Here is a 22,672-nt window from a genome sequence, read left to right as displayed (position 1 = left end):
AGAAAGGAAGGAAGGAATGAAGGAAGAAAGAAAGAAAGAAAGAAAGAAAGAAAGGAAGGAAGGAAGAAAGAAAGGTTTATACCATCGCTGAAATGTAATGGGGAAGGTACGGTAACTTCCTTCGGCATTCTTCCCATACAAGGGTACACAGATTTGTAAACGTATATGTTACTTTGAACTCACAGCAATAATAAAAGGAGCTTTTAAAAACTGGAACCAGAGAAACCCTGTGAGTCAGGGGGGAAATCCAGGTGGCAAGTGATAACATGGGATCGTTTCCTGCTTGGTGTCCAGAGGGAACTCACCCACAGGCGGGCCGAGGCCCCGTTCTCTGAGTCTGCGCCCTCAAGCAGGGCTGCGTTCGCCCCGGGGGAAGAGGGCGCATCTTTCCTGACTTGCACAAAGGTGCTCTGTGGGCTAGCCAGGGCCCCGGACCCGTTCATCCTTTAGGAGACATCCACGTTCATACTCTGGTTTGAAGCCTCCCTAATGAATGACGGGATGAGAACCTAGATCTGTCTTTCATTTCTCTCCGAAGCTGCCTGGGGGACTCAGGTTCCACATGCTTGCCCAGAGCTGTAAGGCTCCTAGGGCTAAGTGGCCACCTGCAGGAGGCCACCCCCGCCAGCCCCAGGGACTCCTTACTGGCCCTGGTGGATGAGGGAGCACCCAGCTCTGTTTCCTTTTTTTCCAGACTGTTTCTCCTCTTTGATACAGGACAGCTGTCTTAGCGCCATCCAGGCATTCCTGCCCTTACAGTCCCAGCAGCTTGAGAGGCTAGGTGTGGAGCCAGCGTGCTGGGCAGAGGGATCCAGGGCCAGAGTCATGGGTGCAGGATGACAGAGAACGCCTGGCAAGGAGAAAGAGCGAACCACCCCCCTCGGCTCTTGTTTCCACGTCTCCCCAACCTCTTTTAAACCCAAACCTCCTAGCTCTCTGTTTATCAAAAGGAACACACGTCTCCAGCTAGCTCTTCGTGGACAGAGGTGTCGAGGAACCATTTTACCGTCAAGGCGGCTGAGGACGCTGACCCAAACATGCCATAACGGACATTGCTCTGAGCAGACACTGTTCCCTCTGGAATGGCGCACACACGCCTAATAGCGTGGCCTTGTGGTTCCCAATGTTGGATTAAAAAATTTTTTTACTCCCCCCCCCCCCCCGCCCCACGTAAAATAAGGCTGGTAAACAAATAAAGGGACAGTCGATTAAGATAAATATGCAACTTCACAATTTACCGACTAGAGACACATTATCCCAGTGAGCCCAACGTTGGGTAAAATAGCTCTTTTCTGACTATGTCTACAATTGGTCAGCTAATCCTGACTGTCAGGGCGGATGGTCCCAGATACAGTCCTTCGTGGCACACTGGATTGAACGGTGTATACTATTTGGCTAATAAATACTTTTCAGAGAGCACCTTAGTGCTGCAAAGGTTTAGCATTGACTCCAGGGGCCAGATTCCAAGGCCCTTTCTTACTGCCTCTGCTTCTAATTCCTGAGAAGGGACATGTTGCCATCGCCATATCTGAGATGCCTTTGTAATGAGTCATCACAAGGGGCCCTGGGGTCCTAATTCCCAAAGCTGTTTGGTGCCTACTATGGGCCACTCCTCGAGTGAGGGCCACCCTGGTCTTTCTTGCACTGGTCCTAAGACAGAAGGGGCTCAGTGCGTAAGGCATCCTACAGGTCAAAAGAAATGAACAGAGGGGAAAAGGAAACTCTTGAGAGTCTGAGCAGGGGGCTGGGTTGGGGGGGTGGGAGAAGACATGAGAGAGACCTCTCCTGCCTGAGTTATCGTTTAGTTAAATAAATGGCAGAGCAAAATGTGGGGCGGGGGGTTAGGGCGGCAGAGGATAAGGGGTCCTGAAAATCCCATTCTTGGAAATGCCCACTGTGGTCCTTACTGAATCTAATGCACTTCTGTTAACAACAACAACAACAACAACAACAAAAACAGAAACAAAAACAAAACAAAAAACACCCTATCTCCTCACCCACCCCTGGAAAGCATAGAAAGCAACTTGTATAGGATGGAGATCACATAAATAGTACTATCAGTGAGAAAAGAATAAATTACCCATTTAAGGTAGGGCTGGAAAGCATTTCAAGCCACTGGGGTACCATTTCATGAACCAAAAGAACTAATTTACCAAATGGGTCCCCAGGGCCTAGCAGAACTAATGCACCGGCCACTGAGGAGTGGCTCCTTCTGTTTCTCCATCACATCAGTGCCTTTGGCAGAGAATAAAGGGCGCAGGGCTGGAAGGGACGCCGAACATCCCTTGGTGCATCAGTGCGCACAGGGAGGAGACCGTGTTCGCGCATCCGAGGGGAAGGGGGAAAGGAAGAAAAGGCAGACGCGTTAGAATCAGACCTACCTGGGCCTGAATCTGGTTCTGCACCTTCTAGCTGGGTGGGTCTGAGCAAACCTGAGCTTGGGGTTGCTCCTGATCCGCTGAAAGGGGGTCCTAACACCTATCCTTAGCGTGGGGAAGAGTCAGCCTACGCTGGTGGCGATGAATGGATGAGCACAGTGGCCGGCCATGGTGGCATCCAAAGGACAGGAGCTGCCCGGACAGCCCTCACCGTCCATCCTCCCCTCCGGGACCTCCTCCTGCGTGTCGCATCACTGATACATCCACTGAGTTCTGCCAGGCACCGGGCACCCTGCCAAATGCTTCACATGCATTGTCTCATTTAATTCCTCAACAGGTCTGCGAAGTAGGTAGTCACATTATCTCATTCTTCTAGTGAGGAAGGTGAGACTCAGGGAAGTTAAGGAACGCTGTGAGTGTCATGGGGTGAGTAAATGGCAGGGCTAGGACTTGAACCCTTGTCTGACCAACTCCATAGCCCGTGCGTTGACCCTACTTTTGCCCTTCGAGAAGAGTGAGATCATTCATGATGTCAGTTAGCATTGTCCTGCCAATGGGCTGTAGAGAAGGGCTTCACTGAGACGGGGCATTGGAGCTAAAGACCCAATGACTGGAAGACTCTGACCATGTTCTCTTTAGCCCTGTTCAAGGAATCTCTCAGACACTGCTCTTGGTACTGAAAAGTAAACTAGTGCCCAACCCGTGGAACTAGCCAAGACCTAAGAACGCGGGAGGTCTGACAAGAGACCTGGGGGTTGGACCAGTTCTTTGGGGTGTAGGGATGGTTTTCTACAGGGGGGCAGATTTATCTCAGGGTTTTGCATTTTGCTTGGCTGTTGTTATTCGTCACCATCACACAGGTAGTAACAGAGCCCGGAGCCAAGAGCCCGGGCCATGAGGCACATCCCTTTGTAAGCCCCACACCACACCCAATAAACATCAAAAGTACGTGGAACGTTCAAGGGAAAAAATTACACTTCTATGAAGAAGCATATATATGCTTTCAGTATATATGCTTATGTGTTTGAATCTATGGTTAATATGTGTTTTTAATATTTATCTATTCCATACCTAGGTGCGTCTGAATCCTAAGTGATTGTTTGTAAGGGAAGAATGTGCAGAAATGACTGAGTTGATTAAATAGACACAGAAGGGATATACCTGACCAGCTTCCCGACCCTTAGATGAGACATTGCCGGGGAAGTCAAGAGGAAATGTCGTTCTTTTTTTTTTTTTTTTTTTAAGTTTACTTATTTATTTAGAGAGAGATAGAGAGAGAGAGCACATACAAGCAGGGGAGGGGCAGAGAGACAGGGAGAGAGAGAGGATCCCAAGCAGGCTCTGTGCTGTCAGCGGTCAGCCTGACGTGGGGCTTGAACTCATGCACCGAGAGATCATGACCTGAGCCGAAACCAAGCGTAGGATGCTTAACCAACCGAGCCCCCCCAGGCGCCCCACGCATGTCACTCTTCACACTAATAACTGTGCTCTGTGTCCTCACTGATGCCCGTGTGTGGCATCTGTTCTCACCTTACAGCTCTGGGCTGTTTCCGTAAGCCCCACAGTCCTCTGCCCTGTTTTCCTCTCCTGGTGTCTTTTTCCTCCAACCCTTTGTTTCCTGGCTGTGGGTCTGAGGGTGACTGTTGGGGTTCGCTGGGGATCTCGAATGGAGGGGGGTGGGCGAGACAGGACAGCCGGCATCCAGAAGAGGGGGCGGGGCTACAGCCACTCCTGAGGTTCAGAAGGTCTCTCGCATTTATGTGTTTCACACGTGTGAACAGTGCTTTATGGGCGCCTGCTCTGGGCGCCTAGGGCAGGGGGTCCCAGACTTTGTGGGGCACCAGACACTCCTGGGAAGCTTGTTACAAATGCAGAGAACTGGCATCTCCTCAGAGCTTGCGGTTGGTTGGCAGAGGGGCTGAGGATCTATACTGTAACAGAGGAATTAAGCGACAGGAGGGTAGTGAGCAAAGGGGAGAGCCATACGAGATGGAGTCGGAGGCCAGATTGTGCAAGATCGTGAGCTCGTGCTCCCAAATTTAGCGTTGAGGAAGCGCCACGTGCACCAGTGGTCTGGCATGACCGTGACAATACGTAGTGCTGGATACACAGTAGTTGGATGCTTGGTCATTTTCGAAAGACTCTGCTTTGTGGGGGGTGGGGGGGCATCTGGGTGGCTCAGAAGGTTCAGCATCCGGCTCTTGATCAGCTCAGGTCGTGATCTCACGGTCCCGGGATCCAGCCCCGTGTCGGGCTTTGCACTGAGCATGGAGCCCGCTTGGGATTCTCTCTCTCCCTGTCTCTCTGCCCCTCCCCCACTCACTCTCGCACACGCGTGAGCGCTCTCCCTCTCTCTCAAAAAATAAACAAACATCTAAAAAACATAAAGACTCTGTTTTTCATCCCTCCCAACTCCTTTACCAACGTGGCTTCAGGGTCCCTTCCTGTCTCTGGGTCTCTGTTTCTCCATCAGTATATAATGATAGTGCTGGATGAAATGATCCCCAAATTGCCTTCTCGGACCAGATAGTTCATTCGGCTGTAGGTTGGGGCAACCACATACACTGGGTTTCCTGGGACAGTTCCAGTTTGTGCCACTTGTCCCGGCTTCATTATTCATAACACCCTCTTGTGCTCTCAAAAGTGTCCCAGTTTGGACATTAAATTATAAGGTCATTCTATTTATGGGAAAAGGGAGGTGCGTGTGACATGACTGTCAGCCATGGGCTAGGCTCTCTGCCTTAGTTCTTAACAGGAATTTTCTTTCTCAGAGCAAGGATGGTTTTGCAGACTTTCCAGAATGCCCAGGTAAGCTTCGAAGGAGGGCCTACGGGCCGGTGCACTGCCCGTGGCTTGGATGGGGTATGGCTGATGGGGAGAGATGGCAACTGGTAACATTGGGGAAATGGCAGCAGATCTCTATGAAGCAAGCCTATTTCTGTGGCTACATGAGGAACGTGCACTGTCACATCCTCACCGTTGTGGACCCCAAAGCGAGAAGACTGTGATTGACACACAGCTCTGGAGCCCCTCCCCCTTCTCCTAAGAAGTGAGCTGTAGATGTGAGTCAGCCTGCAGGCAGGCAAGGGGGCAGGGCTCTGGAGGACTCTGTGACTGTTTTGCTACCTGGGGTCACCCAGGGAAGAGCAGCGGCGGAAGCTGCGGGGAAGAGAGGTAGGATAGTCATCGTTCTGGTTTAAACGGAGCAGATTCTAGGCGGTAATTGTTCCCAGACTTTCTCTCTGAGATCTGGTCCTTTTGTATGTGGGTGAACATAAGGAGACACAGCTGGGAAAAGCCCCCTTTTTCGCGTGAAGAAAAAATTTCTCAAAATTAAAATTCTGTAAAATCCTAGGAGGCACCCCAGGGGTTTCCAAAGTGAGTTTCTTGACATTTCAATGGCTGTACTTCAAGTGGGGGAGAGGAGGCAGAGGCAGAGGAGAAAGAGCTCAAGGAATGGGGGCTTGCTTTCTTTTCTCCTTGTTGGGGTTTTGTGTTTTGTTTTGTTTTGACTTGATTTTAAGATTCTGGTGTGTGGGAATAATCTCACTGAAGAGGAAAATGAGTAACACTTGGTCAGTTTGTTTACCGTACGAACACGCTCACACACACTCATTTGCAGAGCGTTTACGATGGCGGCAGGGATTCAAAGATAACGACGCTAAACGGTGACCACCCTCCCTCTTCCACGCGGAAGCAGTAGGTGAAGTGGGAGAGAGACAGGTAAACAGATGAATTACTGTGCCTTCTGATGAGCGCAGGGCTCTCCAAATGACCTGCTCCAGATCGTTTCCTCGGAAGATTTGTTCCCAGGACACCCCTCCCCCGCCTTTTATTGGTATTTGCATAAGTGCTGACTTACTGTTTATTGAGATGAAATTCACATAACATAAAACGAACCCTTTTAAAGTGAACAATTCAGTGGCATCTCGTACCTTCACAATACACCACCACCTCTGTCTCGTTCCAAAATATTTCATCTCCCCAAAATAAAACCCCGTACCCATGAAGCAGTCATTCCCCACTCTCGCCTCCCCCCAGCCCCTGGCAAACATGTCTCTATCGATTTACCTATTCTGGGTATTTCATGGAAATGAAATCATGTTACCTTGTGTGTCTGGCTTCTTTCACTTAGCATAATATTTGTGAGATTTATCCACACTGTGGCAGGTGTCTCATCCCATTCCTTTTCCTGGCTGGATAATATTCCGTTATATGGACGTACCACAATTTGTTTATCCATTCATCTGTTGTTGGCCATCTGGGTTGTTTCCACCTTCTGGCTATTGTGAACAGCGCTTCTGTGAACCTTTGTGTGCAACCTTTTGTTTGAGTTTTCTGTTTTCAATTCTTTGCCTATATACTCCGGAGCGTAAGTGCTCAGTCATATGGTAATTCTGTGTTTAAGTTTTTGAACACAGTGGCTCAACTATGACAGCCCCTCCGCCCCTCCATAACTTTTAGCCAAAGGACTTCAAAGAACTAAATCCTGATTTACAAATACGCCAAGCAGCCTAGGTTCCTTGGTTGGTCCAGTGGGTCAGGATTCCGGCTAACGAGACTGAGGTCAGGGGTTCAATCCCCAGCTGACCAGTTAGCTCAGGAGAGTCGACAGTGAAAAATTATCTCTGCTGCCACATGTTCCACCAATACTGTCTTGCCCTCTTACAAAAGCTTGTTAGTGGCCCCAGGGGGATGAAGCTAGAGTGGGTTTTTATGGTTCCATACAAATCTAGCATCCAAGGCACAGTGGGACTAATTGGAAAGCAGATGACTGCTTACTTCCCGTCTTGGTTTCACCGGATTTCTGTGGGCCCTTTGGGTAAATCGCTTCACCCCCACCCAGAGCCTCAGTTTCCTCATCGCTAACGTAGAATTCATAATCCTTACTCCAAAGAGATGATAACCCAGCTAAGCACTTTGCATATCGTAGGCTTCCTACCTAATAAACGCTGATAAATCTCCAGGGTGGGGAACTTCAGTCTGTCCAGGAACATACCACCAGCTTCTGCAGTCGGCCCTGAGCTACTCTCCTGAGGCTGACAGAGCTGGGATGGCCTTGCACTATTGTCCTCGGGGTTACATTGGCTGTTCTAAATTGTCCTATTTGCATGGAATGAAGCTTGCTATGGTAACAAGGTCTGGTGGCTGGAATCCAGGGCCCCAGTGAAAAATGCAAAGCCTGTGCTCTGGGAGAGAGAGGAGCTAGATAGGTTTATCAACTTTAAGGTTACCTCAGTTTTCCTTTGAAGGGGCAGTAGGTAAACTGAGACAGCAGGGCCTCAAGGCTCACACTGCTCCAGTAGGAGGAGAAAGAGGGAAGCCCCTTTGATGCCTTCCAGTCTTCTCTCCTGGCCTCTTCCCTCTCGCCCCCCAATATTTAGCCCAGCTAAGAAGCTTAGTACCTGGCTGAGGCCAGCCCTCCACCTCGGCTGCACGCACGGGGGTGGGGGCGGGGGCCTGCGAGGAGGCCCGAGCTCCAGTGGTCCACCCAGGGCCCAGACGGGGCCGGGGGGGGGGGGTTCCTTCCGGGGAGGGCGCACAGTGGAGGTTGGTGCGGAGGAGGTGGGGGTGGTCGGGCTGGAGTGGGGTGGAGGGTGAGAGGCGCTCGGGGCACCAGCTCAGCTCCCCGCTGCACATTTCTTACCCGCATTTTAAGGGAAGCAAAGCTCCACTCCCGGCATCGCGCAAGCCGCCCCCTTCTGCGGAGCTCCGTCCCCTCTCCCCTCCCGGGCCTCCTTCCCGAGCACCCCTCTCCCCGGAGCACCCACCCCCTCCCCAACCCCGGGCCGGCGCGGGGCGCTCGTTAGCCAGGGCGGGGGCTGCCCCACCGCTCCCGGGAGGGGACCCAGCGCCGGCCTTGGAGCAGGCGCCCCCTACCCCTCGCCAGGGGCGCCACCTCGGCCCACTGGCGGCCACCGCCCGCCGCCCCCGCCCCCCCGGGGGGGTGTGTCCCCGAAGTGGGGGGCGCGGGAGGCCGAGGGTGCGCCCCGGTCCCCGGCCCGGGCCCCCTCCCGAGCGCGCGGCGAATGGTAGGCTCCAGTGAAAGAGTGCCGGGCGGCGCGCGGTGTCCTTCCCCGAGCCGCGCTCGGCGCCGGGGTCTCGGCGATCGCTGCTCCTCCTCCTCCTTCTCCTCCTCTTTCTCCTCCTCCTCCCCCCCGCCGCCTCGCTACCGCCGCGGCTCCGGCTGGAGGCGCCGCTGTCATTCCTGCGCCGGAGGAGCCGGCGCTGCCGGAGCCCGGGGGTCGGGGCGCGGGGGAGCCGGGCCGCGGGGGACCCAACAGGTAGAGCCGGGGGTGCCCGGCCGCGTGCCCCCCGCGCATCATGCAGCTCTTTGTCACCTCTCTCGCCCCCAGGCCAAAATCCTGAGCATGATGGAAGACAATAAGCAGCTCGCGCTCCGCATCGATGGGGCGGTCCAGTCGGCCAGCCAGGAGGTGACCAACCTGCGAGCCGAACTCACGGCCACCAACCGGAGACTGGCGGAACTGAGCGGCGGCGGCGGCCCGGGCCCGGGCCCGGGAGCGGCGGCCAGCGCCTCGGCGGCGGCGGCGGCGGCGGCGGCGGCGGACTCGGCGGCGGCGAGCATGGAGAACCACCAGCACGGCGCGCAAGGTAGGGATCGCCCGGCGCCCGGGGCGCAGGGGAGGCGACGAGCAGCACCCGGGCCGGAGGCGGCCGGGGACTCGGTGCCTGCACGCCCCGGGCGAAATCGCCTTGCATTGTGGCTCGTAACCCTTTCCGCCCGGCGGTGGCCACCGCTGCTCCCCTGCTGGGAGTTGCAGGCTGCTGTCATTAAGGAAAACCCGGGCGCGGTGTGCACGGGTTCGCAGGGTCACACGGGCCCCGGCTAGCGGGAGCGAGGCGCAGCCGGCGGGGCCCCTCCCGCGGCAGAAAGTGCCCTTTAGCTGGCGCACAGCCCCCAGCTCCGTGGGCAAACTTTTCGTGCCCGGGCCTTTGCCCCCACCCCCGACAGGGGTGGGTGCCACCGCTCCCCCCACCCCCCACCCCCCACTCCCCCCGGTTCTGGCGGCTCCTTCCTTTGGAAAGACTCTTACCGCCCCCCCCACCCCCCCCCTCCGAGAGCGAGCTCCGGGCTGTGCTGCCGTGGTTGGGGTAGAGGATTGGACTGGTTTGCACTTTTCTCCACGGATGCCAAATCCCTTGTCTCCATTGCATCTGGACTTTATTTTCTTCCCATTTGAGATCGCGCAGACAGCGGAATATATCGATGCAACAGTAGATGCTTTGCTCGGCAGTGAGTTTAAATTTCCAGCAAATATAAACACCGAGAGCACTTTCCAGGGGGAAATCTTAGACCTCAAAGGTTGAGTGATGGGCTCCTGGCGAAAGGAAGGCTTAGATGGTGGGTTGCAGGGAGCCCGCTGCTCGAAGGGACTCTTTGCACTTTACAGGAGGGGGTGGGGAGGAAGACAGCTGGACCGTGTTGACATTGACAGTGATAAAGCCCTGAAATCCCCCTGCCAGGGTTAAAGGTGGAGGAAGCATCCAAAAATGTACTGTTTGGTTTCTGCCAATTGAAAAGTAAAAGGGTAGACTGGCTTTTCAGTCTTTTTTGTGTGTATTTTTGTGTATGTGTGTTTTGTTTTGTTTTGCCTGACTGTCCTTTAAGACATGGTTTCACTGATTATTAATATCATTCAAATTATAAGCTAAACTGCTGAAATCCAGAATTCGACAGAAAAAAAAATATATAGGAGGGCCACTTGTATAAATATGTCACTTGATGAAGTATGAGGTACCAACAGCTCAGTGGCTCAGAGGGATTTTTTCCTGGTTTTGTTGTTATTTCAAGAGCTTCTCCTAAGTGTTGGGAGAGTCTGTGTTCATATGAATGCCTTCTCCCCCTCAGTTTCTATTTGCTCCTCTCCTTCCTGGAGAAGGTGTGCTTTTTCTGGTGGGAGATGTTAAGCCTATGTGTTCGTTTTATGCAGAATTCCAAGTCAGATGTCAACTTGGTACTCCAGGAGTCTGTCAGAAGTATTAGGAATTGGGGCGGTAATTTGGTCTGACGTAGCCATGACATAATGGTGGGAAGGTATCGTGAGGCTGTTCTTTGCTGCACAGTTGTTTTCAAGGTGGGTATCTTCTTATCCTGTCATTTATCCCCTGCTCTGTCATTGTGTGTGGAAGAGGCTGTCTGCTGGCATCTGGGAGAAAAAGAAAAAGGAAGGCAGACTGCGTGGTGATGCTTTACTCCTTACAGGCAGAGACCCTTCCAACATTAAAGAAATAGCTAAGAACTGGCCCTTCTTCTGCGAAGAATCAGAAACCGTGGTAAGGAGGACGGAACAACGCTGGTTTATTTCCCGCCGTCCGCCCCCCTTTCCTCAGCCAAGGAAAAGTTAAGTGGTTTTCATTTGAGTCATGGGTGCAGTTGCAGACTGAGTGTGCTAAGGAGGTCAGTACAGCAGTGATCCACACGCTCGACTTGGAAATGAAGTCGATTATGAAGCTGCTTAGCCGATGGGTAAATTGTAGTGGGAGCAGCGGGCTGTTTCCTTCTTTTTTCCTACAAACCTGCACAAGGCTGTGGAAATGACTTTTGGATCTCTCGATGTCCCTAAAAACACACAAAACCAGCGTCTCCCTCATGCTTATAGGAGCGTGCCTGTCGGTGTCAGTAGCCATCGGGGGGGGGGGGGGTATGAAGGATGGTCTCAATTTTTCTTCTGTGTGTCCCTGATAGTTTTCAACACCTTCTCTAGAGGGAATTGAGTGATTTTATAATCAGAGAATAAAACGTTAAAGGTTTCAACTCAACTTAATTGCTGGCCACATGTCCCTCTTGAATGGATGTGACTGACAACCAGTGGGATGGTTGAAAAGAAAGCAAACCAAGAGGGCATCACTTGCTTATCTCTACAGGAATACCTCGATCCTGTACATTTTACATTAGGTAGCCTTTGTGAGCTTTTTAGATTTTGTTTTTCTTTTCTTTTGTTTTTGTTTTTTTCTCGTGACCTATGACAGCCCTGGCTAGAGCAGAAACCCTCTGCAGATGTGGTCTGGCAGTTTCTTCTGCTGGTGTTCCCATATTCCTAAAGGAAAACGCGGGGTTCTCTCAAGTTATTTCTAAAGTATGATCGATTGGTTTCCTTATGCTTCTTTGTAATATACATCCAGGAAGGCTCACGGATGCTCAGCTCCTGGGGAGTTCCTGACCATTCTTCCAAATTCATCTTCTGTTTTAATTTTGTCTCTGTTGGTGAGATTGAGTGGGACCCAACCCTCAGGAGCATTTTGTGCTATTGAGTTGTCCCGTTTCAAATCAAAGTTTTGAATGAAATGAAGTATCTTTCAAAATGCATCTGTGGCAGTCATATTTTACTGAAGGGCATTATGCACATATTAAATGAACGCTAATGCACTTTTAATAATATTAACACAAAGGGTTACAGGGAACAGTCGCCTCTCCCTCTCCCTGCCAAGAAATTGTTAGCTCTATTTTCAGATTTTTTTGTGTCCCCCAATTTTTGTTTTGAATGAATTAAACAAGCTTGTCAGTTCACCAAGGGGTTTTGTCCCAGTGATGGTATCTGACCCTCGGTAAGTCGATGAAGAACACCTGGGTTTTCCTAGAGAGTTAATGCAGTGCGTCATCTAAACAAAATATTAACTTGGTTGGTACCCTGTGTGAGCTGGCATGGTTGCTATGTAACGGAGTCTAGAAAGTGAACTGCTGAAAATCTGGGCTTTCGACACTTTGCAGGATCTTCTTTTGGAATCTGTGTTGAAAGTACATTTGGCCGCCAGCCCATCTTCTCTCTCCCTGCTCCGAGTAAGTTGGATAATCCCTAATGAGGATTCTGGCATACAGTGCCGAGGGCATCCGTGCAGGGGGGCGCGTTTCACAGCTCTGGAGCTGCCTTGTGGGTTGGGTGGGGGTGGGGGTCAAAACTGCCTTTGACAGGTGGACAGAAGGAGCCTTGGAAAGAACAGAGCCAAGCATTTGTTCCAATTTGTCTTGTTGGTAGCCAGAGAACGGATTTGTTTAAAGTAACATTTCTAAGCTGTTTTCCTCGGCGTAACATCTCTGGAAAATGTGTTTAAAATGCTTGCTGTTCTTTGAGGAGAAAATATAGCAGTTTGTTTCTCTGGAAATGTCTTATCTGATGAATGACTAATATTAGATTCAATTGCTTGCTTTGCTATGCATAGAACAAAACAATTAGACTCCGTTGTACCCGATTCAAATAGGTGTTAACCGTCTACACTGTAAAATAACTTGTGCCCGGTAGGATACATGCCTACTGCTATTAGGGTTTTTTGTTGTTGTTGTTGTTGTTTTAGGGAAATAATTGTATTTATGTGCCTATGCAAGTGGAAGCACTTGAGAGCATCTTCTTTGAGTGTTGAGGACACACAGCCTACTGTGTGGGGCTTGTTAGGGTGGGAATGGAGAAAAGGGTCACTTTCCTACGCCTTGGTAAATTTCCATAAATAGAGGCAGGTTTTATTTTTTTCTCCCTCGGCGCTGAAATAGGCTGTTACTTCAGGTCTGCCTGTTCTTATCTAGCATCACTCCAACGCTGGAAATTCTTGGGCGAAGTATGAATTACCTCTGGACTGAATTGAATGTGTGAGCGGTCTACGGAGATGCTACACACTGTTGCTTTGCAAAATCAGTTCTGTCTTTTGGCCTCCCCTTCCCAATTCATTCTCCCTCGGCTCTGGTTTTCCCAAGTAGACGTTTATCTTTTCTTGAGAAAAAAAAAAAAAATTACAAATGGCAGAGTGGATGGAACAGAATGGGGTGGGATTTCTAGGGCCTTCTGTTGGCTTGCCCCCAAGTTACAGAGCTCAAGTCACGGGTCACACGCGTGTCGGTTTTCCGGCTGTATCAATGGGCCGAAAGAGACAGGTGTCTTTTCCTCATCTGGTAGGCTGTCGTGAGATGGGACTTCCAAGTTCTTCCCGAAAATCACCACGCATGGTCACAAAGAGATTACTTACAGATCAGTATGTCGTGGTTGAAATTACTTATTGATTGGCTGTTATTTACTGTCTTCCCATTGTCTTTGGAAAATGCCTTTGGAGGACCCCTTCAGTCGAGTTTCTGGCTCTGATTAATTTCATGCTTCTAGTATTTCATGATTTACTGAAGCTTTTCAAAACTTTGATATTAACCACAAGTCTAAGCCAATCTGATTTTTATAGTAGGAGCTATGTTGCATATCCTCCCAGGGTAAGGTAAGGCATTGCTCTCCCCATCCCTTTACTCTCCTACACCCCAAGACTGCTGGCACTTTTTAGGAATCCTGGAGGCCGAAATTTGTGACTTCCTGGCTGCCCGTGAACTTGTAGCAGATGGGCCTGGCAGGTGGGGAGCGCTGGTTGGAAAGGTACCTGCTCACTGTGCAAATCACAGGGGGCCCAGGAGGTCAAGCTTGGGGTCCTGGCCATATTCATTGCATATTTTGTGTATATTTATTTCTGAGTTATACAGTTAAGGAAAGTGAAATCAACACGAACCCCTCAGTTGTTTTCAGACCCTTTCCCGGATCGGTTTGTGCGAACATTAGCGCTTGGCTTTGTACCCCCTGCCATCCGTCAGGCAAGAAGACAACTCGTTCAGCCTGCTGAGGCTAGGGAATGGGTTTTTAAGTGATCTTGTAAATGAAAATGAGTCTGTACCGTTTGGGCTGGATATTAGGGTAAGTAACACATGGAATGACAAAGGGGTGCCACCAACAGCACTCATCGTAATGTCTTCACCGTCTGAAATGCAGGCAGAGCGGGTTCGGGCAGGATCACTTAGGAAAAGAAGCCAAGAGAGTGACCGTCCATTGTGGCAGATTGCACCCAACAATTCAGAGCAGGTAAGAGTCCTGCTGGCCCGTGTCACCATCCTCAAGGTCTCCTGCCAGGCCCCTCTCGACTGTGAAGAAGCTGGAGGAAGGCCAGGCCAACGGACCTCTTCTTCCTCCCCACGTGGTTGGATGAGACCAGAACATTCTTGCTTGTTTGATGCAACCTCAGATCTAAGCGGCGGAGTTCAGGTTGTGCTCTGTGGGCATTCCCGCTTCCCCCTTGGAGTCCTAAGCTGCTAGAAACATGAAAGAAACTGAACACGGTCTTAATGAGTTTGGCAAGAACAACTGTTTGGGCAGGTGGCTTCTGTGTGGTGGGAAATCATTGGTTCCCAATTTGTTTTGGTGTCTTTGTTGACTTGGCCTTGCTGGGCCTTCGGGTCAGACTTCTGAAAAGCTCCCGTCCCCTTCGCCCCTCTGATGAATTGAGCCCGTACATGAGAGCTTGGATGGAGCTTGTTCACAGGCAGTTCTGCAGGCGAAGCCCTCCCAAGGCCTCTGGGATCTCCTGTGAGGTGCACTCTGTCCGGGAGGATGGACAAAAGTGGAAAAAAGGAGGCGTCTCGCCCAGCCCCACCCCCATCCTCTTCCATGCCTTCGTAGGGTGTCAGGGCCTTCTATTACCGGTACGGTCTCAGCCCTGCGGATGGTTGGAAGTCAGGTGAATCATCAAGAGCAAAGTGCCCTCTCAAGGAAGGTGGGTCCAGAGCTAATTTTTCACACTCACCTTTAGCAATCCATAATGGTTCTCGGAGCTCACTCTTGAGTGCATCGCCAGGCCTTCCGGAACCATCCTGACGGCACGCGGTTTTCACCTGGTGAGTGGTTTAAATGTAGGACTAAGTGAGACCTAGTTTCAGCGCTTTTGGCAAACTTTTCAATAAATAATAAGAAATGACAACATATCAAGTATTGTCCCAAGTGTTTAACATGCGTAACTGAATCCCATGCCCAATGAGTTGGCAACTATTCGCATTTTTCTTTTCTTTTTTTTAAATGCTTATTTATTTTTGAGAGAGAGAGAGAGAGAGAGAGAGAGCGTGCACGCATGTGGGAGGGACAGAGAGAGGGAGACAGAATCCGAAGCGGGCTCTGTGGTGAGAGCAGAGAGTCCGACGCGGGACCTGAACTCACAAACCATGAGATCAGGACCAGAGCCGAAGTCCGTCTCTTCACCGGCTGAGCCACCCAGGCGCCCCTTGTGCCCATTTTTCAAAAGAGGACACTGGGAGTGGAAGAGGTTAAGTCACATAACATAGTCATGACTACAGTGGCACTGATAACAGCAAGCTTTGACATGGTCTTGACTCGGAGCCGGGTACAGTGTTCCAAGTACTTTCCTGGAGTAACGTATTTAACTGATGCCTTCAGTCCTCGTAATGACTTGTGAGGCAGGGACCATTCTTGTGCCCACATTACATATGAGAAAACTAAGGCACAGGGATAATACATTACTTGCAAAAGGGCCTTCTGCTGTTAAGTGACCAGGGTCTGGCCCTCCCTCGTCCCCCTTCGATGACGAGGGCCACTCAGTTGGCAGTGACTGAGCCAGGGGTCCAAACCCACCAGGTCCCTCTGCTGCGTAAACCTGTATTGTCGCCTAAGTCAGAAACGTCCTTTGGCTTGATATGTGAAGAAGGTTGAGGGAGCTGTAGGCTCATCTCTATTCCTGAGTATTATTTCACTAGGCTAGTGGTATTTTCTGGGCCCTTGTGATGAAATCTTTGACCGAGAGTGAAGGGAGCAGCCATACTTTTCACTTGGGTGTGAAGTTAGCTGACCGAGGAAACTGGCTCCTACCTGTAAGATTCACAACCCAGGGGTCACTTGTCACCACTGAAGAGAGCCATCTGATCCTGGGTTCGGGGCCTCCTGCTTCTTGGACTTTGTGCGCTTTCTCTCTCTCTCTCTGGAAGCGTGAGTCTTGGCAAAGCTGGAATCTTGTGGTCCCCTTATTCTCCATCCACCTGTGTCCCTCCCTTTCACAGCTTCCCTTCCTGTGGTCTCGGTAGCCTTCAGTTGCCCAAACCGTACCCAACAAAGGACCCATTGATATTTTACAGATTCTTTTACACTAGAGTTTCTCAGCTTCAGGAGTGTTGACATTTAAGGCAAGATGGTTCTTCGTTGGGGAGGGAGGCTGTTGTGGGCACTGTAGGATGTGCAGCAGCATCCTTGTCCTCTGCCCACTAGATGCCAGTAGAACCCTCTCCACCCTAGCTGTGGCAACCACAGACGTCTATAGAAGTTGCCACACGTCCACTAGAGGCCAAAAGAGCACCCGGCTGGGAACTGCTTTTTATGCCAGGCATTAGGGGGAGACCTAGTTGTGAGTCTAGAATGATAGCCGTGTGAGAGCAGAGTTTTGTCTGTTTGTTCTCAGCTCCATTGATTAGCACCTAAAACAGTGCCTGGCACATGGCAGGAGATCCGTAAGTTGTTGGTTGAGGGAAGGAAGGAAGGAAGGAAGGAAGGAAGGAAGGAAGGAAGGAAGGAATCCATGACTGGTTGCTAATTGCAGTGTGTGAAATTTGGTCTGCTTATCACATTATACGTGATACCAGGAAGATCGCTGGTTTAATCATTGATGGTTTTGAGTGTCTACTTGCCACGTCAACCCTGTTCCACACCCTTTCCCTGTGTTAGCTCAGTCGACCCTTTAAACCACCTTCTGAGGGAAGTACTGCGTTTGCCATTTTACGGATGAGGAAATTGAGGCGCGGGAAGGTTGTGTGACCTGCCCAGGGTCATGGAGCTAGCAAGTGGCAGAAGCAGGAGACAAGCACAAGTAAGTGGGACTCCAGGGACCACCTGCTGTCTTAACCAGGATGCTGAACAGCTTTGCAGTTTTCCCCACTCTTGCCCAAGAAATTGTTTTTGTTCCAAAGCTGGCACTGTGGCAATTATAATTAGGATTTGCATGTCCGACACAAAGTCATTCATCATAAACCCTCAGAGCTGCGCTGTACAGAATGTGCTTCGTCACTGCCAGAGAGTCCGTAGCCAGGAAGGATTGGTGCCTGGCCAGAGATAAGAGGGCAGACTGGTGGCCGAACCATGTTCAAATGTGAGAGTCTTCCTTCTTTCTACCCAGCTGCTGGGCTTTGGCTGCAGCGAGTCACGGAGAGGATGTGGACTTCTTTCCTTTCTGGGAAAGGGGACAGTGGACCTCTCCTAGCAGGGGTTTGACTCATTCTTAGAAAAAGGGATGCTCCAGGATCAGAACTGGGGAGCTAGAGATACTTTTGAGGTCATCTGAGAGTAATAGGAGCAGCCATAGCTAACGTGGGTCGAGCCCTTCTTGGCTTTCCCTAACACTGCCCCGTGTGCTTGAGGGACGCTGTCCCTGTTCCTTCCCTACCACAGTGCGTTAGGTAATGTTATCACCTCCATTCTCCGGATGAAGAAGTTAAGGCTTAGACAGGCGAGGCTGCTTTGCCCAGCCCTGGAAGGCGGTCATCTGCTGAACAGAGCAGGGGATCGGAACCCAGGCTCAGCCAATCCCGGAGCCTGCTTGTTTCACTGCAACGAGAGATGCCGTGGCCAGGCAGCACAGAGACGTGCCATTAGGAGGGCTTTGCCTTTTTGCTTAGATGGCTACCCTGCCACCCTCCCTCTTCTTTCTTCTTTCCTTCCTTTCTTCTGCCTCTCTTCTCTCTGTCTCTGTCTGTCCGACAGATTGGGCACACGGGTTCGGGGACCACAGATTTAATAAGATACGAACTAAGTTATCTTGGAGCTCATGGTCTACTAGGTGTGACTGACGTGGAAACATAATTACATTTTATAATAAAGGTCTAGACAGATGTAATGGCAAGAGAGGTGAAGTGACAGATACGGAAGCCTTCACAGATGTGCGTGACAGCGGCGACGTGCGATAAAGGCATGCTGGGAAAATACATTCATTTTGCTACTAAAGGTTAAACTGACCATGAGAGATGATTAAAAAGCACAACCTTTCGGAGAGATTGGGGTTGGACACTGCAGAGAGCAGCTGCTGGCTGGGACCTTCTCCCTCAAAGGGTTTTCCTTAAGGAGGAGGAAGACGTAGACGATGTAGGGTTTAGCTCTTGAGTAACAGCTTTCTTTTTCTCCCAAGAGAATAAGAAAAATATATGAATTTCAGCGCAGGTATGGCCCTGCGTCTCTTAAAGTAACCTCACCCTTTGTAGTGTCCTCCTGGCGAGGGCTGGGGCTTCTTGTCAGCTACAACAAATGAATTAGTTCGTTTTCCTTGATTACCTTGGACTTAAAAAGAAAAAAATTGAACATGGTGTATGTGCTTGAATTCAGTAAGTACGACTTGGAACACAGTGGGATTTCTGTCTCCTCCCTGTCCCCATTCTTGCCGTTTGAAATTCTGTGCTCACCATTTCTGGAAATTTGGAAATTTGGAAATTTGACGCCCTGGAGAGTACAGTCATAGTACCATAGAGCCTGAGAGATGATAGCTGGGGAGAACGGACCCGAGATTTTACGTTTATCGATTTTCTTAATGAATGTATTCATCAAGTAGATTGTTCTTCCTATTCCTACAAGATTTACTATGTGACGTGAGAAAAAAATGGGAACGTTGGAGACGTCTTTAGTTTCGAGAGTTACCAGAGAGGCGAAGCCCAGCTGCCCTTTTGTGGACACTGTTGGCCCATAAGCTGGCAGGGGTGTCCTGGTTGTTCTGTGTGCAGTTTGATGCGGTGCCAGGCAGCCCTGCTGGAGCAAGGAAGCAGGTGTAAGTCTTAATGGAAGTCCTGTGGGAAAGGATCACGATTCCATGGTCAACTCTCCTACAGTGCAGGTCATTGGCATTGGCCAATAGCGTAGAACGTTGTTGAAGTTCAGCTGGTCAACACATGGGTTGTTGCCACCATGGGATAACTCAGAACCCGCCTTCTAACACTTCTGGTGTACCACCTTGCCTCTAAAGCAGAAGCTTGGTCTGGTACCTTCAGGCCACGAACCCGATGCTCGGTCCCTCTTTCCAGGATTCCACTGCATTTGTCCACTCTTCTCTGCACCTAGGAGGGCACCAGGGATGCACCGAATTCTGTCACTGCCCAGCTCTTCGTAGTATAAAAGGACGCTCACAGGCATCATCTCTGTGGATTCCACCAACTGGCCCCGTGTAATGGAATTGGGGTAGACACAACAATCTATTTCCCGAATAAAGAAACCAAGGCACAGTAATTTAAGCTGATTGATTCAAGATTGTTGAGCTGGTCATTGAGCCAAGTTCTCCTCTCTTTCTCCCATGGCAAGGTCGGGTCTGACTGCACGGTGGTGGAAGAGGGCTGCCCTGTAGCCTATGATTGGGTGAGACCTGACCTTGCCTTGGCCGCTCTCTCTCGGGCATGGGTCACCCTGATCTGGAAGTCCTGGACGGTGAGACCATCACCCCAAGCCTATGTTGTCCTGCTCTGAGCCCTCATGTCCACCCATGGTGAGGGGGAGAATCCAGTTTTACAAGTGACCTGTCTTCTCAATGCCTAAGCTTAAAGCTGCTCTCCCAGCCTCCCTGACAAGCAGGTAAGGGATCTATAAACTGGGGCAGGGCTGCACCAGGTAACTTCCTGTCTTTGAATGAACTCTCCTTTGGAGGAAACTTTTTTTGCACCTGCCGCCACTGTCGTTTGGGATTTTTGAAGATGGAAAGTACATCTGGGTGGGAACCCATGGTCTCAGTGTATGGATGTGTATATTCTCTAAGTGTTGGGGGCAGGATTTAACCATCACAGTAAATCTGCCTAATTTCCGTCTTCACTGTCCCTTTGGGGGGACTCCACTAAACCTTTGGGGTCTCTTTCACCAGGTTCTTTGGGTTAATATGCAACCAAAAGGTGTCGGTTTAAATTCTCCATGTAACCTGGGGCGCCTGGGTGGCTCAGTCGGTTAAGCGTCCGGCTTCGGCTCAGGTCATGATCTCACGGTTCGTGGGTTTGAGCCCCACGTCAGGCTCTGTGCTGACAGCTCAGAACCTGGAGCCTGTTTCAGACTCTGTGTCTCCCTCTCTCTCTGCCCCTCCCCTGTTCATGCTCTTGTCTCTCTCTGTCTCAAAAATAAATAAACGTTAAAAAAATTAAAAAAAAAAAACTTAAGGGTGCCTGAGTGGCTCAGTCGGTTGAGCGTCCGACTTCGGCTCAGGTCATGATCTCACGGTTCGTGGGTTTGAGCCCCACGTCAGGCTCTGTGCTGACAGCTCAGAGCCTGGAGCCTGCTTCGGATTCTGTGTCTCCCTCTCTCTCTGCCCCTCCCCTACTCATGCTTTGTCTCTCTCTGTCTCAAAAATAAATAAAAACATTAAAAGAAATTTTTTTAATTTGCCGTGTAACCTATTGCACGTAGGTGATGTAGGTGCACGTTCTCACTCCTGCTGTGGCTGTACTGCCTGAATAGTAGGAAGACCTTCTACTGCTCCAGGTTCTTGCCCTAGACCTGAGTCATCCATAGACCAAAGGCCAAGAGTGTGGTAGAAAAACTCAGGGAAGAACAGAAGAGCGTCTTTTGCATCTTAGAGGAATGGAAGGGAGGTCGCAACCTGGAGGTCCCTGTAGATCATCAGACAACCAGCTGTGATGAACCCACTCCTAAGCAGCTAATCCAGTGCTCGGGGTCTGATCCTGGTTTTCATTTCACTGAGATGAGGAGCATTCACTGTGGGCTTCCCCAACCTCTGACAGCAAAACAGAAATAACACACATTTGAACTTCATTTGAAGATATATTTATAGTGGACTCTAGAAAAGCCAAAAGTATATTCAAGGATGAAAATGTTTTGGTGCTTGGGAGCTGCAGATTTGTATTAGCATTGAACAGTTAGGATTTCCCCCACTGCCAAGAGATCCTATAGTTGCGGGCATAAATGGAAACACTTCTTGATTTGGTCTGGAGTTCACTTTATTTTTTTATTTATTTAAAAAAAAATTTTAATGTCTGTTTTCAAGAGAGAGAGATAGAGTGCAAGCAAGGGAGGGGCAGAGAGAGAGAGAGGGAAACACAGAATCCGAAGCAGGCTCCAGGCTCTGAGCTGTCAGCACAGAGCCCGACACGGGACCCAAACCCACAAAATGTGAGATCATGACCGTTGCCAAAGTCGGATGCCCAACCGACTGAGTCACCCAGACGCCCCTTAGAGTTCACTTTAATACTCGCTCTGTGGCTTGAATGATGGAGCTGGTGTAGGATTGGCCAACTTTTTCTGCAAAGGGCTGGATGGCAAATATTTTAGGTTTGGGGGGCCATAGGTATCTGTCCCAGCTTCTCAGCTCTGCTGTTGTAATGGGACAGCAGCAGCCACAGACGATAGGCAAACGAATGGGTGTGGCTATGTTCCCATAAAACTTTACTTACGAAAACAGGCGACCTTTGGGCTGTGGTTTGCCAACCCCCGAACTTGTAGTTCCCTTTCATTTGCCGTCTGACCTGTTTACATGTAGTATTTTCACAGTGCGCAGCATACAGGGGGAGCTTAATAAATGGTGATTGAACGAGTAAGCTAGTGGATTCGATGTGAACAATAAAGCTGCTCAGTTATAGTGTTAGAGGAGCAGAAACAAGTCAGTCGCTAGGGGTGTAATGGTTAACAGACAAGAGAAAGAGACATTGTGGTTTGAGGTATAGTCACCTGTGTTTAGACATCATTCCTGACCTTAAAAGCATTGTGAGGGGACAAAAGTCAATTGATCACAGTGAGGTACAGGGTGGGACAACTTGGCATCTGAGCCTCAGTTTCCTTATTTATGAAATGAGGAGGTCACTTCCCTCGTCAAGATAATACAGCAGATACATGGGTTTAAGGGAGTGATCCAGACCCCCCCCTCATATGTGCAGGACCTTACGGCTCTCGGTTTCTACATTTAGAACAAGAGTCTGATAACGCCTCCTTTTATCGGGCGATCGGGATGGTTTCATGCAGGGTTTCTCAACCTCGGCACCATTAACATTCTAGGCCAGAAACTTCTTTGCTGTGGGGGGAGGGGGAGGGCTGTCCTGTGCCTTGTAGAACGTTAAGCAGCGTCCCTGGTCTCTACTACTAAATGCTCCCATAGTAATGTGGGAGCTCCTGTAATGTGACCACCAAAAAAATCTTCAGCTGTTGCCCACCGTTTTTCCCTGGGAGGAAAAATTACTCCTTGGGTGGGCACCGCTGGCTTGATGGAATAACAGCACATAGTGTGCCTGGCACAGAGCCCAGCACATTCTGGGATTCTGTCGATAGAACTCTTCATCCTGAGTAACATAGTCTCTTATTGAGCGTTGAATTCTCCCCCCTTTGAATGGCGTTCTCTTTATTTTCCCAGCCGATTTTTGTATCCCAAAGGCGAGGGTGTTTTTCTTCTACGCTCCAGATCTCTTTCCTGATATTTCTGTGTTGCTTAGAGGCCTTGCGCCTAGGAGGAGCTAGACTTGCCATGATGTCCTGTTGAGTATGGTTTCCAGGCCTTTTCACATACGTGTACTCTCGACT

The 22,672-nt window shown here is 50.2% G+C and overlaps 1 protein-coding gene across 1 annotated transcript in view; it reads left to right on the top strand.

The window, feature by feature from the left end:
* The first annotated feature begins 8,525 nt into the window (after positions 1 to 8,525).
* LOC125913087 (kazrin-like) overlaps positions 8,526 to 22,672 on the top strand; it is a 54,137-nt gene continuing 39,990 nt past the window's right edge. Inside the window, exon 1 of the mRNA XM_049618044.1 lies at positions 8,526 to 8,993. Coding sequence (XP_049474001.1) covers positions 8,750 to 8,993 — 244 coding nt within the window. The 5' untranslated portion in view covers positions 8,526 to 8,749. The remainder of the gene's footprint in view (positions 8,994 to 22,672) is intronic.

This window comes from Panthera uncia, assembly GCF_023721935.1.
Source record: "Panthera uncia isolate 11264 chromosome C1 unlocalized genomic scaffold, Puncia_PCG_1.0 HiC_scaffold_4, whole genome shotgun sequence".
Taxonomy (NCBI): Eukaryota; Metazoa; Chordata; class Mammalia; order Carnivora; family Felidae; genus Panthera; species Panthera uncia.
Note: the sequence above shows the minus strand (reverse complement) of the source record. Positions and strands in the feature narration are given on the sequence as shown.